General features: G+C 44.1%; 1 protein-coding gene across 1 annotated transcript; it reads left to right on the top strand.

Annotated features, from left to right (window-relative positions):
* The first annotated feature begins 10,288 nt into the window (after positions 1–10,288).
* On the top strand, positions 10,289–13,722 carry THAP11 (THAP domain containing 11). Its single transcript, XM_069085716.1, has one exon. The coding sequence runs from the start codon at positions 10,387–10,389 to the stop codon at positions 11,272–11,274; it is 888 nt and encodes a 295-aa protein (XP_068941817.1). The 5' UTR covers positions 10,289–10,386; the 3' UTR covers positions 11,275–13,722.
* Positions 13,723–17,303: the final 3,581 nt, after the last annotated feature.

Below are 17,303 nucleotides of genomic sequence, written 5' to 3'. Positions count from 1 at the left end.
CCCAGGATCTGGCAGCTTCTACACTGAGGGATCGAAGGGCCTGGAATATGATATTCCAGAGGGCAGAGGAGCTGGGATTAAAACCAAGAATCACCTACCCAGCAAAACTGAGTATCATCTTTCAGGGGAAAATATGGTCGTTCAGTGGAATAGAGGACTTTCAAGCATTCTTAATGAAAAAAACAGAGTTGAATAGAAAATTTGACATTCAGATACAAGAAGCAAGAGAAGCTTGAAATCATAAGTCACTTATCAAAGTTGAACTAATAACATTCCTACATGGAAAACCGATAATTGTAACTGATGAAACTTTTCTCAGTATGAAAATAGTTGAAGGAAATATATATATATATATATATATATATATATATGTCTATATTGGAGGGTATACTGGTGTATGAATACATATGTGAATGTGTGTATATATGTTTACAGATATACATAGAGGGCACAGGATCAAAACAGGAAAGGATGATACTTAAAAGGTGAAATTAAGAGGTGGGAGAGGAATATAATGAGAGGTGATGGAGAGAGACAGAATGGGGTAAACTACCTCATATAGAAGAGGCAAGGGAAAATGGTTACAATGGAGAGGAAGAATAGGAAGGCAAAAGGGAATGGGTCAACCTTATTCTCATTGAACTTGGCTTGGGGAGGGAATGACATACACACTAAAGAGGGTATCTCGCCCTACAGGAGAGTAGGGGGGAAGGGGATGAGAGGGGGGATGATGGAAGGAAGGGCAGGCTGGGGGGGGAGGGAAGTTGGAAGCACTCACTTTTGAAAAGGGATGGGATCAAAGTAGAGAACAGAACAAGTGGGTGGTGGGATAGGAGGGAAGGAAATACAGTCAGTCTTTTACAATATATCTACAATGTTAATGTTTTGCATTAGCTACACATGTACAACCTATACTGAACTGCTTATCTTCCCAGTAAGGGTAGGCAACAAGAGAGGAAGGGAATGAATCTGGAATTCAAAGTTTTAAAATCAAATGCTTAAAATTATATATATATATATACACACACACACATGTATATATATTCTATTATTAATACTATTTTACATGTAATTGGGAAATAAGATATATAAGCATTGGGGCATAGAGATCCACCATGCCCTACTGGAAAAGTCTAAGGGGGTGTGGGAGAAGATTTTGGGAGAGAGCAGATTGGAGGAGGGGATATCCTGTGGTACTGCTGTTTTGGGGTGGTGGGTAGGGGAAAAATGCTGAGAAAATTTGTAACTCAAAATCTGGCAGAAATGTAATGATGTAAATCAGAAGTTAATAATGCATTTGAAAAATGAAAAGAAACAAACAAACATTATTTTATTTTAACCCCACAGTAATCCTAAGAGGTAGATGTTTATTATTACCCCCATTTTACAGATAGGGAAACTGAGCCACATAACTAGCAAGTATCTGAGGTAGGTCTTCCTGACTCCAAATCCAAATCTACCTCGCTTCCCCAACTGGATCACTAAGTTCTGTTTCTTTCAGGATACCCTTCCTGTAATTGCTGGTGTGAATGACCTAGTCTTTAATTGACATCAAAAATCCCTCCATTTCTATAAATAAATCTCCATTATTCAACTATTTGTTGAATTTTTTTTTGTCAATATATCATTAGTTGAATTTAACTGCATATTGCCCTTGAAGGGTCTTTCAAGTCCTTTCTCAGCTATATCAAAGAAAAATATAGCGATACTGTACTTTTAGTTTTAGACAAAAGTCTGTCAAAACCAATTTGTCTTAATTTAATATCATTCTAAATCTAAGCATTTTTTAGCTTAGAAAGAGGACAGAGGTATGCCAACTGGCACAGTCCCTCACCAGGTCATTTATCAAATCTAAGTGACATTTTGATATCAATCAAATATTTATCAGGGGCTTACTATGTGCCAGACATTATGCTATGCACTGGGGATACAAAATGAGGCAAAAGACAGTCTCTGCCCTCAAGAAGTTTATCATCTAATGATAAATAACATTATGGGATTTATCGAATCTAAATAACATTCTTTATATCAATCAAACATTTATTAAGCACCTGCTATGTACCAGGCACTGTTATAAGCACTGAAAATTCAAAATTAGGCAAAAAACAAACAAACAAAAAAACAGTCCCTGCCTTCAAGGAGCTTAGAATCTAATGATAAATATCATCAGATTAAAGTTCCATGAGATGAAGGTGTTTAGTATGTTTCTTGGTAGAGCCATATAACTTGATGTTATCAAATATCTATAAGATCCTTCAGTTCAATTCTCTCTTTAATTTTAGAGCCATACTTTGTTCTATTTAGGAGAGATGATCATGTATTTAAGATTAGGAAGAACCATAATGAGCTTAAACTGTTTCTTTGAAGAATGCCACACTTTATATCATCTGTTCTTGGCATCTTTGCATTGGTGGTGTGTTAGAAAACAGTTTTCTATGTGGACACCCAAGGACATGCCCGGAATATTCTCCCTATTAACCTCTGCCTCTTCGCTTCCTTCAAATCCCACCTTCTATAGAAAGCCTTTCCTGATCCCCCTTAAAGTCAGTGCCTTCCTTCTGTTGATTGTTTCCAATTTATCTTGAATATAACTTGTCTGTACATAGTTGCATGTTGTCTCCTTCAGTAGACTGTGAACTCCTCAAAAGCAAGGAATTGCTGTTTGCCCTTTCATGGTAACCTCAGTGCTTCCCAGAGTGCCTGGTACATAGTAGGTGCTTAATAAATGCTTATTAACTGTTTGACATTAGTGAGAAGTGCACTGATGGTAATTCTGGAGCAACAGTACTAGAAACACAGACCCTCAGGATTTCCCCAAGAACTCTAAGCACAATAGTGAGGCACTAGTAGGAAGGAGAGTTGGGGAAGTGATCCCAGAGGGGTGCTACATTTCATTCCATAGTGCTTAGAGATTATGAGTATCTGGAATTGGCAACATCGATTTAAAATGTTGTTCTTGTGATTTTATGTAATATTGTTATGTCCAGGTATACAACAGTTTGTTCTATTGGTCTATCTGACCAAATAATGGTCTGGTTCCAGTATAATTTATTATTGAAGTTCTCTGGCACATTTTGAGTTGTTCATATTATAGTATTAGTTAGTTGGTTAGTACTGAGGAGACTAATGCACCTTGAGAAGGATATTGGTGTGTTGTTGAAAGTGGGGGTAATATGTCCTCACAAAGCCCCAGACAGAGATAGAGGCTGAACAGAAGGAAGGTGAGATGGGGCAAGAGTTGGCAAACAGCTCTGAATACTGATATGGTAGTGATGAAGAATGCATGATCCTTGCCCTTTTTCTTTTTTTTTTTTTAAAGCAATCAGGGTTAAGTAACTTGCTTAAGGTTACACGGCCAGGTGTTTCTGGGTGGGTGCTAAGTGTCTGAGCCTGGATTCGATCCCAGGTCATCCCGACTCTGGGGCCAGTGTTCTTACTTTCTGTGCTACCTGGCCGCCCCTCTTGCCAGCCCTTTTTCTTAAATGAATTTGGGTGCCTACTTCTTGAGGGGGGGAAGATAATGACATTACCTGAAGCTTTTCTGGAAATGAAGAGAAAGATGAGCCCCTTTGCCCTAAGTAAATGGACTGGTCAATGAGATAAAGAGATCCAAATAACTGGTCAGTGAAATACTGAAACTAACAGGGCCTCTATGCCCTGGGCAAATGGACTGAACAATGGAATAATGATGTGCCTAGATATTAAAAAAACACTGAGTTACCACCTCCCCTTGCCTACATGCCCCTGGTTACCTCACTTTCCTGTCACTGATCACCCCAGCTTTCTGTTCCTGATTACCTCATCTGTTCACCCTTTGCAGGTTTTCTTCTATAAGGTTACCTAATTTCTCCAGTTTCTCCTGGCTAGGGGTCATCTCCCTTAAGGGGTTGCCTCCTATGGGGGCTGTCTCCCCTTGATGGATTGCCCCCCTTGAGGGTCTATGACCTTCCTTAAGGAGGACCCCACTTGGTGTATTACCCAGAATAAATGCCTGTACTTGATTTGGAGATAGCCTCAGCAAATTCTTTTTTTTTATTCAATTTTTAATTTATTAATTTGTTTGTTTCCTTTTAGTTTACAGGATTCAATTCCACAATTCCTTGAATTTCATATTTTGTCCCCCTCCTTCCCCTCCCCCCCATGGCGTCTTATAATCAAGTATAGGATCTGTAAATACTTTCACATTATACAATGGTCAGGTTATAAGGATGGATTGTACCAGCTGGAATGAAAAATGGTAAAGAGGACATAAAATCAAATAAGAGAACGAAAAAGATCAGGTATTTTGCTTCCACCTGGATATAAATTTAGTTCTTTCTAGTTCTTTCTCTGGATGCACGTTTTTCTCTCCATCATGCGTCTTTTGGGATTGACTTATATCCCTGCATTGTTGAGAAGAGTCCAGTCTATCAAAAAGTTGGTCATCACACATACGTTGTGTCTGTAATTGTGTACAAATTCCTCCTGGTTCTACTCTTCTCACTCAGCATCAGTTCTTTTAAGCCTCTCCAGGTAAATATGAAGACCGCCTGCTCCCCGTTTCTTATAGCGCAATAATATTCCATAACATGCATATACCACAACTTGTTCAGCCATTCCCCAATTGATGGACACCCCCTTAATTTCCAATTCTTTGCCACAACAAAAAGAGCTACTATAAACATGAGGTCCCGAATTAGGGTGATGACTTGGCAACTGAGAGGATATGTAGATGAAGGGAAAGATGACCCAGAATATGTGAACCAGGATAATGAAATGGGTTAATCAGGGAAGAATAATCTGGGCAAGACTTCAATTAGAACCTCAGATGCCATTTTGTTGAACCCTCTTCATTTTGCCGTTGAAGAAACTGAGGCCCAAAAGTTCACACAGTTAATATCAGAGGCACAGTCTGAATTCAAGACCTCTTGGAATAGTTTTTCACTGTAACTCACTGTCAACCCCCTTTGATAAAAAGTCAGTAAATTCCGAGGTGAAAGTATTTGAGGTAAATTGTCCAGTCATTCTCTGCTAATTCTTTGGGGTCAGGGGCTTCTGAGAATTATATTTGTTTCTTTTCTCTCTCTCCCTCTTTTTTTTTTTTTTTTGCTTTTTGGAGGGGCAATTGGGGTTTAAGTGACTTGCCCAAGGTCACACAGCTAGTTTTTCTGTTAAGTGTCTGAGTTGAACTTGAACCCAGGTCCTCCTGACTCCAGGGCTGGTGCTCTATTCACTGAGCCACCTAGCCAACTCTGAGAATTATATTTGAATGTTAATTAACTGATTAAACAGTTTCTATGCCTCCGATTAATTTGATTCTCTTTAGAAGAGAAAGTTGGCTCCAGGGGATGTTGTTGTATGCTAGACAAGGAGTTTGGGGACCACCAATGTTTTAGTTAGCTATATGACACTGGGCTGGGAGACCCCTTCACCTCTCTGACTAATGGAAGCAGATGATCTCCAAAGGAGGTTTAACGAACGTTCCTGGTTTCTGTGGCTCCAGTAGCAGCAGCAGCAACTTCTGCAACAGTGGAATCACTCTGAAAGGTGTGGTATGTATAAGATTCATCATTTTTCTGACACTCTCCACAGAGCCTTTTATTAGGGAGGTACAAAGTACTAGTTGGGGAAAGAGAAGATTTTTAAGGGTGGAAAATTAAACAAGTTGCATGCATAATGAAATGTGATGTGTAGTTCTCATAGAACAAAGCAATTGTGGGGTGGGGTGGAAAAACAGTTTGTGTTGTGGGAGATGTAGGAATTGGCCTTAAATTTGGGTTTAGAATCTAAACAACACACTGGGGGAAAAATACCCCAGCATAAAACTTGAAGGATTCTCTTCTGAGCATTCTGGAAGGGCTGACAGAGATGGTCCCAGCGACTCTACTGGATTCATCAAGATTTCTTTTAAAACGACATTAGGTTCTTTTCTGAATCTTGAAGGGCTGAGACCAAACCAGGCACAGACTCTGCTTCCTGTTTCTTGAGGCTACACAAGTTTCTGCCTCTGTGAATAGCCATTTTCATGCTAAACTTCTGAGGGGTGCTTTGTGAATCACCATAATGAAAATTATCCTGACAATTCAGAGTATCATTCCAGAACTCATTAGTCTATAAGCTTCTTGAGTACAAGTGCTTTGTTTAACTTTTGTTTTATTTTGTGTTTGTATCTTTGGAGAATGTGTGCTATATCTCCACTTTACAACTATTTAGATAATCATATTACTGACACATATTAAACAAGAAATGATTGCTAATATAATTAACGTGAAACAAGTAATAAATGATTGTTGGTTTAATTAATGTATAATCAGGGCCTATGAAAAAGCTTCCCTTCCGATTCCAGCTAGTGTTTTGACTTGAAATAGATATCTGTCCCACATCTGATTTATATTGTAAATGGAGTACTTTTTCTGTTTCCTACCTTGATTGATTCTTTTTTTTTTTTTAAGCAATTGGGGTTAAGTAACTTGCTCAAGGTTATATGGCCAGTTATTTCTGGGTATGGTGCTAAGTATCTGAGCCCAGATTCGATTCCCAGGACATCCCAAAACTGGGGCTGGTGCTCTTACTCTCTGAGCCACCTGGCCGCCCGTTTCCTACCTTGAATAGATTATAGACAGGAGCCAAATCTTAAACCTTAACCAAGTTTTCTCTGGATTACCAGTGTGAGAAAAAGTCTAACAATATTATTGTTGGAAAAATTATGAAAGAGATAGTTTCAGAGACATCCGTGAAGACTCGTGCAAAGTTATCCACAGGGAAATGAGCAGAACCAGGAAAATAATTTATTCAATATATGACATGATAAGGCAAATAAGAACTTTGAAAGACTCCAGTCCTCTAATCAATACAATGACCAGTTCTGACTACAGAAGATCAGTGAGAAACCATTGCTATTCACTTCCTAAATGAAAGGTGATGAGTTCAACATGCAGAATGAGGCATATATTTTAAAATATAGTTAATGTGGCAAATTGTTTTGTTTGACTATGCATTTTAATTACAAAGATTTGTTTTTCTTTCTTTTTCAATTGAGGAGGGAAAAAAGTTTTGTTAATAGAAAAAAAGTTTTTAAAAAGGAGAGCCTCTAACATGACAAAACAGGAAAATGATAAATGCTGGAGATATGGGAAAACTGGAATACTAATGCATTGTTGGTGGAATCGTGAACTAATCTAACCATTCTGGAGAGGAATTTGGAACTATGCCCAAAGGGCTATAAAACTATGCATACCCTTTGATCCAGCAATGCCACTATTAGGTCTATATCCCAAAGAGATCATAAAAATGGGAAAAAGACCCACATGTACAACAATATTTCTAGCAGCTCTTCTTTCGGTGGCAAAGAGCTGGAAATTGAGGGGCAGCTAGGTAGCACAGTGAATAAAGCACCAGCCTTGGAGGCAGGAGAACCTGAGTTCAAATCCAGTCTCAGACACTTGACTCTTACTAGCTGTGTGACCTTGGGCAAGTCACTTAACCCCAATTGCCTTGCCTTCCCCTCTCAAAAAAAAAAATTGGAATGGATAGGATGCCCTTCAATTGGTGAATGGCTGAACAAGTTGTAGTATATGAAGGTAATGGAATGTTATTGTTTCATATGAAATGATGAACAGGTGGACTTCAGAAAAACCTAAGACTTACATGAACTAATGCTGAGTGAAATGAGCAGAACCAGGAGAATATTGTACACAGTAACAGCAGCATTATGCAATGGCTAACTTTGATAGACTTAGCTCTTTTCAGCAATGCAATGATCTAAGACAATTTCAAAAGACTCATGATGGAAAATTCTATCTACATCCAGACAAAGAACTATGGATCCTGAATGCAGATTGCAGCAGACTATTTTCTCTCTCTTTTTGTTTTTTCTTTCCTGTGGTTTTTCCTTTTCTTCTTTCACATGACTAATGCAGAAATATGTTTAATATCATTCTACATATATAGCCTGTATCAGATTGCATGCTGTCTAGGATAGGGAGGAGGAAAATTTAGAACTCAAAATCTTATAAAAGTGAATGTTGAAAACTAAAAATAAATTCGTTAAAAAAGAGAGCCTCTGATCAAGATAGTGATCCAAGACAGTTCCAAAGGACCCATGACTAAAAATGCCATCCATCTTCAGAGAAAGAACTGATGAACTCTGAGTACAGATGTAAGCACACTTTTTATTTTCTTGGGTTTCTTGTGTGTGTATGTGTATGTGCTTGTGTGTGTGCCCACACTTTTGCAACATATCTAATGTGGAAATGTTTTGCGTGACTTCACAGGTATAATCAATATATTACCTGTCCCTTCTCAAGGGGTGGGAGAGGGTGGGGAAGGAGAGAATCTGGAACTCAAAATTTTTTTAAATGTTAAATTTTTTTACATGAAATTGAGAAATATTTAGTGACATTTAAAAAAAATGAGAGCCTAAATCCTCTCACTAGAATCTAGGTTCCCCCAGAAATGAACCCTATATGGATTGAGTGCCCAAATCCAAAGGAGAGGTCCTTTAATGGAGAAGGAAAAGGAACAAGGACCCCATCCCGTTGGGGCCAGGAGCAGTTCCATACTGTTAAAAAAACAAACAGCTAAATGAATGAATGATTAAATAAAGACCACAGTGTCCAGATCACAGAGAATTGGATAAATATCTCTTACTCATCCAGAATGAGTCTTTTAACTCTTGTCCCTCTCCTGGTCCTTTATTCATGGCCCATTTTAGCTGGTTGTCAATACTACATTACACCAATTAAAATCAATCTAAGATCTCTTGCAGTTTCTAAAATCCAAAATCAAAGCTCCCACTGTATTCAAAGAACTAGGCGAGCTACAAGTACTTAATTTGTCTCCTATAGGTGGGCAGAGAAGAGGACAGAAAGTACATTCAATACAGCAACATGACCTTAGGCATTTGGACCTCAGGAAGCACCTTTTCTTGCTCCTCTGGAATCTTGTCTTGTATCATGGCTATCCTTGTGTTCAAACAGATTTTCATCTTCATTTGGGCAAGGACTATGATTTGTGTAAACTTTGTGCCTGCCCACATCTGTCTGGGGCAGAAGCAGTGGCATGACCTTTGGACTTCAAGCAGAACTTCCCCTTGCTCCTCTCAAATTCCGTTTGTCGCGTATTATAATTCTCTCTTTGTGTTTACTAGACTGCATGCTTCCTTAGAGCAAGGATAGAGATTTGGCTAAATTTCGGGGTCTTATCACGTGGACCTAGCCCAAGGCTCTCCAACCCTCAGACCCTTAACCTAGGTTTCTAGAAATGATCGATGTGAAAGGAGGGTGAGGGGCCCCAGGATGCAGCCCGAGGGCTTTGGGGAGCCGCGGATGGAGATGAGGCGGGGACCGAGAGGAAGAAAACAGAGAGGAGGACAAGGGGTGGTGGGGTAGGGGCGCTGCGCAGAACCCGGCCCAGGGTGGTCGGACGCCTAGCCGCCTCTGGAACACAGCAGGCGCTTAATAAATGTTCGTTACTTGTGAGCTGGGTGAGTGCTCGTCGCCTCTCCCCTCTGGGCCTCACTTTGTCCAGGATGGTTTCTAAGCCCTAAAGATGGGGGAGCGGACGGGGAAGGGGCCCGGGAGGGCTCGGGTCGGGAGCATCATTCCCGCCCAGCCCCCAGTGGGCTGCTGGCCCGCCACCTCCAGGCGTGGGCTTGTTGACGAAGGGATGCGCTCCCCAGGGCAGAGGCGGGGCCGCACCTCGCAGAGGACGCCGAGAGTTGTAGTCCCCCGCCCCGGGCTGGGGGGCGGGGCGCGCGGGAAGCTGTGCATCATGGGAAAATCAGTTCTCCGAATAGAGCATGGCGGTCCTCAAGGTATTCTAAGTTCATCTATCCAGAAACATCTCTTGTTCCTCCCGACAGAGCTGAAGTGTCGCTCCGGCGGAACACTAGGCGGATGGTTTTTCCCGGGTGAGCCCCGGATCGTCTGACCTCACCTCCAGCTTTGACCTCGGAAGCAGTGCGGCTAACGGCGGAAGCGCGCGGCGCGGTGCATTGTGGGGGGCGTAGTCCGACTTCCCGGGCTCTTTTTCGTCTCGGCCCCGGGACTGACTGACTGACTGACAGGCTCTGGTGGCTGCGGGGACTGCCGGCGGGCGGGTGGACGGCGCGGGGGCCGTCGGGGAGCGTCCCCAGGAGAACGAGCGAGGCGAGGCCCGGCTCCGCTCGGGGCGGGGCGGGACGCCGACGCCCGGCCGGTGGGGGGCGTAGGAGGTCCCGGGCGGGCGCCGAGGCCTCGCCCGTCGGTGGGTGTCCCGGGGTCCCGAGGCCCGAGCCCGGGGGTAAGGCCGGGCTCCGAAGCGGAGCCCGAGGCCGCGGTCTCGGCCGAGGCCCACCGAGTTTTCCGGGCCCGAGCGGCGGCGGCCGAGGCCCGAGGTCGGGGCCGTCGGCGGGCCGGAGCCGCCGCGATGCCGGGCTTCACGTGCTGCGTGCCGGGCTGCTACAACAACTCGCACCGGGACAAGGCGCTGCACTTCTACACCTTCCCCAAGGACGCGGAGCTGCGGCGCCAGTGGCTCAAGAACGTGTCCCGGGCCGGCGTCAGCGGCTGCTTCTCCACCTTCCAGCCCACGGCCGGCCACCGCCTGTGCAGCGTCCACTTCCAGGGCGGCCGCAAGACCTACACGGTGCGCGTCCCCACCATCTTCCCGCTGCGCGGCGTCAACGAGCGCAAGGCTCGGCGGCCCGGGGGCGGCGGGGCGGCGGGGGCGGCCGCCCGACGGAGGCAGCAGCAGCAGCTGCAGCAGCAGCAGCAGCAGCAGCAGCCCGCCCAACCCCAGCCGCAGCCGCAGCAGCCGGCCGCGCTTCCGGCCCCTTCGCAGGCGTCCTTGGTGTCCGCCTCGGCCGCCGTGCTGCTCACACTGCAGGCGGCTGTGGACAGCGGCCCAGCTGCCGCCGCGCCCCCTCAGCCCCCGGCCGGAGACGACGTGAAGCCCATCGACCTGACGGTGCAGGTGGAGTTCGCCTCGGCCGAGGGGGCCCCGGCCCCAGAGCTCGGCGTCCCCGCGGTGCCCGCGGCCGCCTCGGGGCCCAGGCTGGTGGTCGTGGGGGAGGAGGGCTTCCCCGACACGGGCTCGGACCACTCCTATTCGCTGTCCTCGGGCACCACGGAGGAAGAGCTGCTGCGGAAGCTGAACGAGCAGCGAGATATCCTGGCCTTGATGGAGGTGAAGATGAAGGAGATGAAAGGCAGCATTCGCCACCTTCGGCTGACAGAGGCCAAGCTTCGGGAGGAGCTCCGAGAGAAGGACCGGCTGCTGGCCATGGCTGTTATCCGCAAGAAGCACGGGATGTGAGGAAGGCTCCTGTGTCCTGCTTGCCCCTGCCTGCCAGCTCTGCCTGCCGTTTGGGTAGGGGTAGCCCCTGCCTTTGACACAGTTGGACTCCTGGATGGAATCCACTCTCTCCCCTTTCCTCTGCAGTTGGACTCCTGGCCTGGCATCCACCACACTTGACTGCAGACAGAAGGAGCCCAGGCACTCTCACTTGTTGCCTCATCCTCAGATCCTCTGACATTACTGTACTTAGCCCAGACACCTTCCTGAGGCAGGGGCCTGGGGTGGCTGGGGCCCCCACGGTTTTGTGCATTTGACATACCATCTGGTATGATCAGGACTTGTTGGCTGTTTCTGTTTGGAACTCTTTTTATGACCATAGGATTTAAAGTGATCACTGTATGGAACTCATCCTTAGGGCTATGGGTGGGGAGGCAGGCTCCAGGGAACCATATGTGGGGAACTTGACTTTGGAGTTGATCAGAGACAGTCCCTTTCTGTGTAGTGATAAAGGCAGAGTTGGGACCCAGGTCCCAGAAGCATCTAATACTCCCCCGTCCCCTTGTCCCTCCACCCTTCAGCTTTTCCTTTTCCTATCCCAACTTTGGACTGTGATTCCAGTTGGGGGAGGTGATGAACTGGAGTCAGATCTATTAAGTTTTTCCTGGGTGGTGTGAGCAGGATGTTCCCCTCTCTGTCTTTTGTCTGGCAGTTTGTCATTGAGGGGGAACTGGGCAACCTTTCTGAGGTACACCCAATTTACCAGGGACTTGGGTTTTTTTTTTTTTAAACAACAAAAAAAACCATCCTGGTGATATGTTTGCTACTGGTTACAAAAATTATATTTTCTGTACAATTAGACTAAAGTTTTCACTGTGTCCTGTTTGGCAAAGCAAATTAAAACGTAAGGTTTTTATTTGGGTTTGGGGGTTCTTATTTTCAAAGAGAGATGAATCTGTCCACAAAAGTCTCTGAACTAGGTCCCTAAATATTAGAGATGACAAAGGTCTAGTGGAAGGGTTGGTGGCTCTGGGAACAGAATTCCTATTAGATCTTGGGGTATTTCAGAGCAGAAATCCAGCAGGGAGAGGGAAAAGTATCTTGGTAAAAGTTAGGAAGAAAAGGATGCTTGCCGTAGTGCAAACAGCACTGATACTTGAAGTCAGGCAGTCTTGGGTTAAAAACTCCAGCTCTGACACTAGGGGTTTTAACCATGAATAAGTTACTCCCCCTCTGAGCTTCAGTTTAGCAATATTTGCACAAGGTTGTTGTGAGGACAGTGGTTTGTAAACCATAAAGTATGACAAAAATGTGAGTTATTCTTAGGAGGTGACTTATCCAGCTAATCAATAGTCAGGGCTGTGACTTCTTTTACTGGTTGGGTGGTTTATCCTCAAAACTCCTGGCTTCTGCTCATTCATCAGTGTTCAGTGAGGAGGTATACTCTAAGCTAAGAACATAAAAGGTTTATGGGCTGTTCAGACAATCTCCCTGTGTTCTTCCTATAGCAGAGAAGAGCCTGGAGTCCACAGGAAAGATCAAATGAAGCCAAAGCTGAAGATCTATAGGTCTAGATCTGAAAGGGCTTTGAATTGAGCTTTTGGCTACCTGTTCAATGAGAAACTCCTGGGGCAGGAGAGCCATTCCAAAACGGTTATAGATTTTCTTCCAGCTCTTTATGACAGGTTGGTGGTCCTGCCCTTGACTGTTGATCTTTCCCTGTCTGGGAGTGAAAAGGCCTTGATTTGAATACTTCCTGCAGTCCTGTCTGGGAGGTATGAAGTGTAAGCATTAACCCATTACCAGAGGAGAAAACTGACCTCATCACACATTTCTAATCACAAACTTAGTGTCAGAGCTGGAATTTGTACTGGGTATGCATTTAGAAGAACAAGGTTCCTCTTTTGGGCCTAAGAATATTCTTAATTCCTTGCATTTCTAAAAACTTTATCATTTCCAAAATAATGCCCCATCCTTTTATTCCCTTTGATCCTCACCAAATCTGAGGCAGTAGCACTTATGAGTAAGTCCTAGGTCTTCTATCTTTATTCTTGGTAAGCAAAAACTTATGGGAAGCCAAGAATGCTTTCCCTCATTTCTAATCTTAAAAATAGAAATTGATACTGTGAAAGGCACAGTTGCACAGTTGGGTGAGAGAGGGTTAGATCTTTTTTTTTTTTTTGATTCTGGTTATTTTGTCTCTTGAAATATAAATGTGGACCCCCGTAAAATGAAGGACGTGATGTCAGGTATAGTGAGAAAACCACTGAATTGGGAAAGAAATAACATGGGTTCAAATCCAGCCAATGTACTGTAGAGCAGTGGAGTCAAACTCAAATAGAAATGAGGCCACTAAACTGTATTTCTACAGATCTCTACAGATTACAGCTTTACTTAGAAAGCCACATATTAATGTTATCTATGTTTTAGAGTTTTTATTTTGTAAAGTATTTCCCAGTTACATTTTAATCTGATGCCTGATTTCGTGTTTGATACCTCTATTGTGGAGGACTTAGTTTTGAATCCTGTCACTACTGCCTGATACCTATGTGATCTGGGCCAAATCAGTTCCTCTCTTTTGGTCTCAGTTTCCTCATCTACAATGAGGGGAATGGGCTAGATGACCTCCCTGGGCTCCTCCAGCTCTTTAAACTCGTCCTGTACAATGTGTCTAGTCTTTGGTGCTTGGAATGTTGGGTGGGGCAGTGAGGGATGGAATGGAAGCTTGTGTGAAGGGCTCTTGGGCTGTGGTGGCTTCTCTAAAACCTCATCTTAGGCACTTTTTATCTTTCTGCTGCCCTTTCATCATCCTAGCTCTTTCAGTTCTAGTTGGGAAGCCTGTTTGTGGATCATATGTGCAAATATACATAGCTAAGCAGTGACTCAGTGGAAGAAGAGAGTGCATGATAATTCAGGATCTTCTTGAACTTTAGTACCCTGCATTCCAGTATTTTGATCTTCTTGTAGTTTTCTTTTTCATTTTAAACAAAAAAAGGCTTGTGCCCCACCCTCCTTATGGGTCTGTCCTTGCCTTGGGGATCCCAGCCTGGAGAGAACATTAGAGGTCTCCAAACAGAATCTGGATAATTGTGTACCCAGGCTGTAGAGCAGAGCAGACCTCTGAGGTCCCATCTGCACCATCCAACTAAAAGGCGGCAGCACTGACTAGTGTATGATGTCTCTGTGCTGTGGGGCTGGATCCACAGAGGGACCTTCCTATCTCTTCTAAGATTAGTTGGCCTTAGCCTTTTTTGTGGTGGGCAAAAGATGGGAGATGAGGGAGGGGAGGGCAGGGTAGGAGGCGGACAAAGGGAATTGCTCCTCTTGTCTGACATGTATTTTATTCTGTTGTGCTGTGGGTTGTGAGGCTCCACCTCTCAACATCTCATTTCCACCCCCATGAAAAATAGGATGAGCTGCCAGTGTTTTTTGTTCAAACTGGGTGTCTGAATGTTACAAGCCTGTTCCTCTCTGCCTCTACTCCCTTGATTGGTTTTATGCTTCCCTTTGCTACTGGCTTTGTTTAGGCCCTTGAGATTCTTCTTCTCTAAAGATGCCTTTGGGGGCCATTTTGCCCTCAGTAGCTCCTCATGGTGGGTCAAGTTGAGCCAGAGGAAACATGAGGAAGCAAAAGACAACACAACAGCATCTGCTGTTGCTCCAGATCTAGCTCTTTGCAGTAAAATACTGTCTTACCTTATAGTTCTTTTCAAATCTAACATCCTGTGTTCCAATATTCATGTTCTAAGGTAACTTCCAATTCTGATATTCTCTAACTGTGAAAAGCTTTGGCACCCCATCTTCCTGGAGGGAAGAAGTGTCCAGGGTAGAATTCAGTGACCTTCTGCTACTTCTGGCCCTCCACTGATCAATGTCTTTGCCCATTTCTTTTCTTGTTAGCTTTGCCTTTGCCAACAGCCTTTTTCTCTGAGAACTTGAGGGAAGAAAACTGAGCTTAGTAGCTAACTGTCTAGTGCCCCGGAATCCTGAGTTCTCTGATGTCATTCTCTCCTGAGATTTGGAGAGGAAAGGAAAGGAATTGTATGGGTGATGGAAAGAAGTAGAAGATTCTCAGTCATCTGTTTAAACAGGTTCTCCCTTCTCCCAGTTATTTCCACATGTACATACCCTTGATGGGATCTGATTGGCTTGCTCTTCTACACTGGGGTTTCATCAGGAAAACTCTGGATAAGACCACTCCTTGTTCTTTTGAACCAAGGAAAGGAGATTAACACCACAGCTGTTACCTTAATATAGCTATGACCTCAAGACCTAGCTTATATGGACATTGATATTACCAAGGGAAAGTAGGAGGCAGTTAGGTAAAGGAGAAAGCATGCTGGGCTCAGAATAGGGACCTGGGATTTTTCTGGTTTCTGCTCTGCCTTTATTGACCTTGAGCAAATCCTCTCTTCCCTCTGAGCTTGTTTCCTCATCTGTAATAATGCTTGAATTACTGTATTTACTTCACAGAGTTGTGGAGAAAACATTTGTAAACTGTGAAGTGATTTATGAATGTGTGCTATTGTATGAAACATTAGGAATTTAGATCAGATTATCTCTGAGGTACTAAAAATAACTGATTCTCATAGGGGAAAAGGGAGAAATTCTCTGCTTTACCTGTTATCTCAAATGATAAGGCTGTCCTTTGCAATCTTTCTGACTTACTGAGATGGAGAATTTTTTTTTTTTTACAAAGAGCTAGCATTATTTGGGTGTTGATATTAGTCCCTCCTATTGGGTATCTGTTGGCTCATCTCCTTTCCTACTCAAGATTATAGGGAAACTCCCTAAATCTGTTTGGTTACACTAGCTTACAAAAGTGAAAAAGTCCCTATTTACTTTTTACAAAGTGGTGAGCATCTGACTTCACTTATTTCCAGTTTGCAAATTGCCCTAATTCACATAGGAGCAAAATCTCCCAGTAAATTATTATTTCATTCTCCTGATGCAGGGATCCTTTTCCTTTTTTGTGTGTGATGGGCCACTTTGGCAGTCTGGTCAAGTCTGTGGATCCCTTCCCTAGATAACTTTAAAATCATAATTAAGGGGCTGCTAGGTGTCACAGTGAATAGAGCACTGGCCCTGGAGTCAGGAGGACCTGAGTTCAAATCTGGCCTCAGACACTTAACACGAAATTAGCCAGCCATGTGACCTTGGGCAAGTCACTTAACCCCAATTGCCCTACCTTCCCCCCTCCAAAAAAAAGGGAAAAAAATTGAAAGAAATGCTAAGTTTCATTTAGAGATTAGTGAAAATAGATTCAGTTTTTTTCCCCAGTATAAGTCCATGGACTCCCTGAAATGCCTGCATGGATCCCCTTAACAACAAATGCTGTCCTGGAGAGCTCAGTAATACTCACGAGTTGCTAGGCAGTTAGGTGACCCAGTGGACCAAGCCTGGGGTCTGGGAAGACCTGAATTCAAATCTGGCTTTAGATGCTAGCTGTGTGGTCTTGGGCGAGTCTCTTAACCTGTTTCCTCAACTGTAAAATGGGAATAATAATAGCATCTACACACCCCCCCCCTCGCCAGGGTTTGTGTAAAGATCCAGTGAGATGTTTGTAAAGAAGTGCTTCTCCTGGTAGGCGCTATATAAATGCTCATTCAGTCCCCTTCCTCTATTTGCCCAGGGAGCAGTTTCCCTTCTAAGCAGCCCTAATTGTTAAAAAGTTTGTGTTTGCAGGAAAGTCCATCTCAGGAACTCTGAGATTTTGCTTCTCGTTCTCCATACGGAAAAGGACAAGTCCAAGCTTTCTTCTGCATAAGATGTGATTCCAGGAGAGGAAACAGGATCTGCCCCCACCGTGTCCCCCAGTCTCAAGCTGAACACCCCTCCTCCAATGTCATCACAGCATCCTCTCCAGGCCATTCCCCATTTAGGCCACCCTCCTTTGTGTCCTCTCTAGTTTTCCAGTGTTCTGCCAAAAAAAACAAAACCCTCTCTCCAGCCCTGAACACAGAGTTTGTTAGTGGATTTCTAATATAGAGGATATAGGATTTGGAATGGGGACTGAATGGATTGGAACTGCTGGATGACTTGACGACATT

The sequence above is a fragment of the Petaurus breviceps genome, unplaced genomic scaffold, assembly GCF_028583685.1.
Source record: "Petaurus breviceps papuanus isolate PSGF00001 unplaced genomic scaffold, PetGlider_PUasm1.0 176, whole genome shotgun sequence".
In the NCBI taxonomy this organism is placed as follows: Eukaryota; Metazoa; Chordata; class Mammalia; order Diprotodontia; family Petauridae; genus Petaurus; species Petaurus breviceps.
Note: the sequence above shows the minus strand (reverse complement) of the source record. Positions and strands in the feature narration are given on the sequence as shown.

Coding starts and splice junctions, on each gene's coding strand:
- THAP11 (XM_069085716.1), top strand. CDS start 10,387: ATGCCGGGCTTCACGTGCTGCGTGCCGGGCTGCTACAACAACTCGCAC.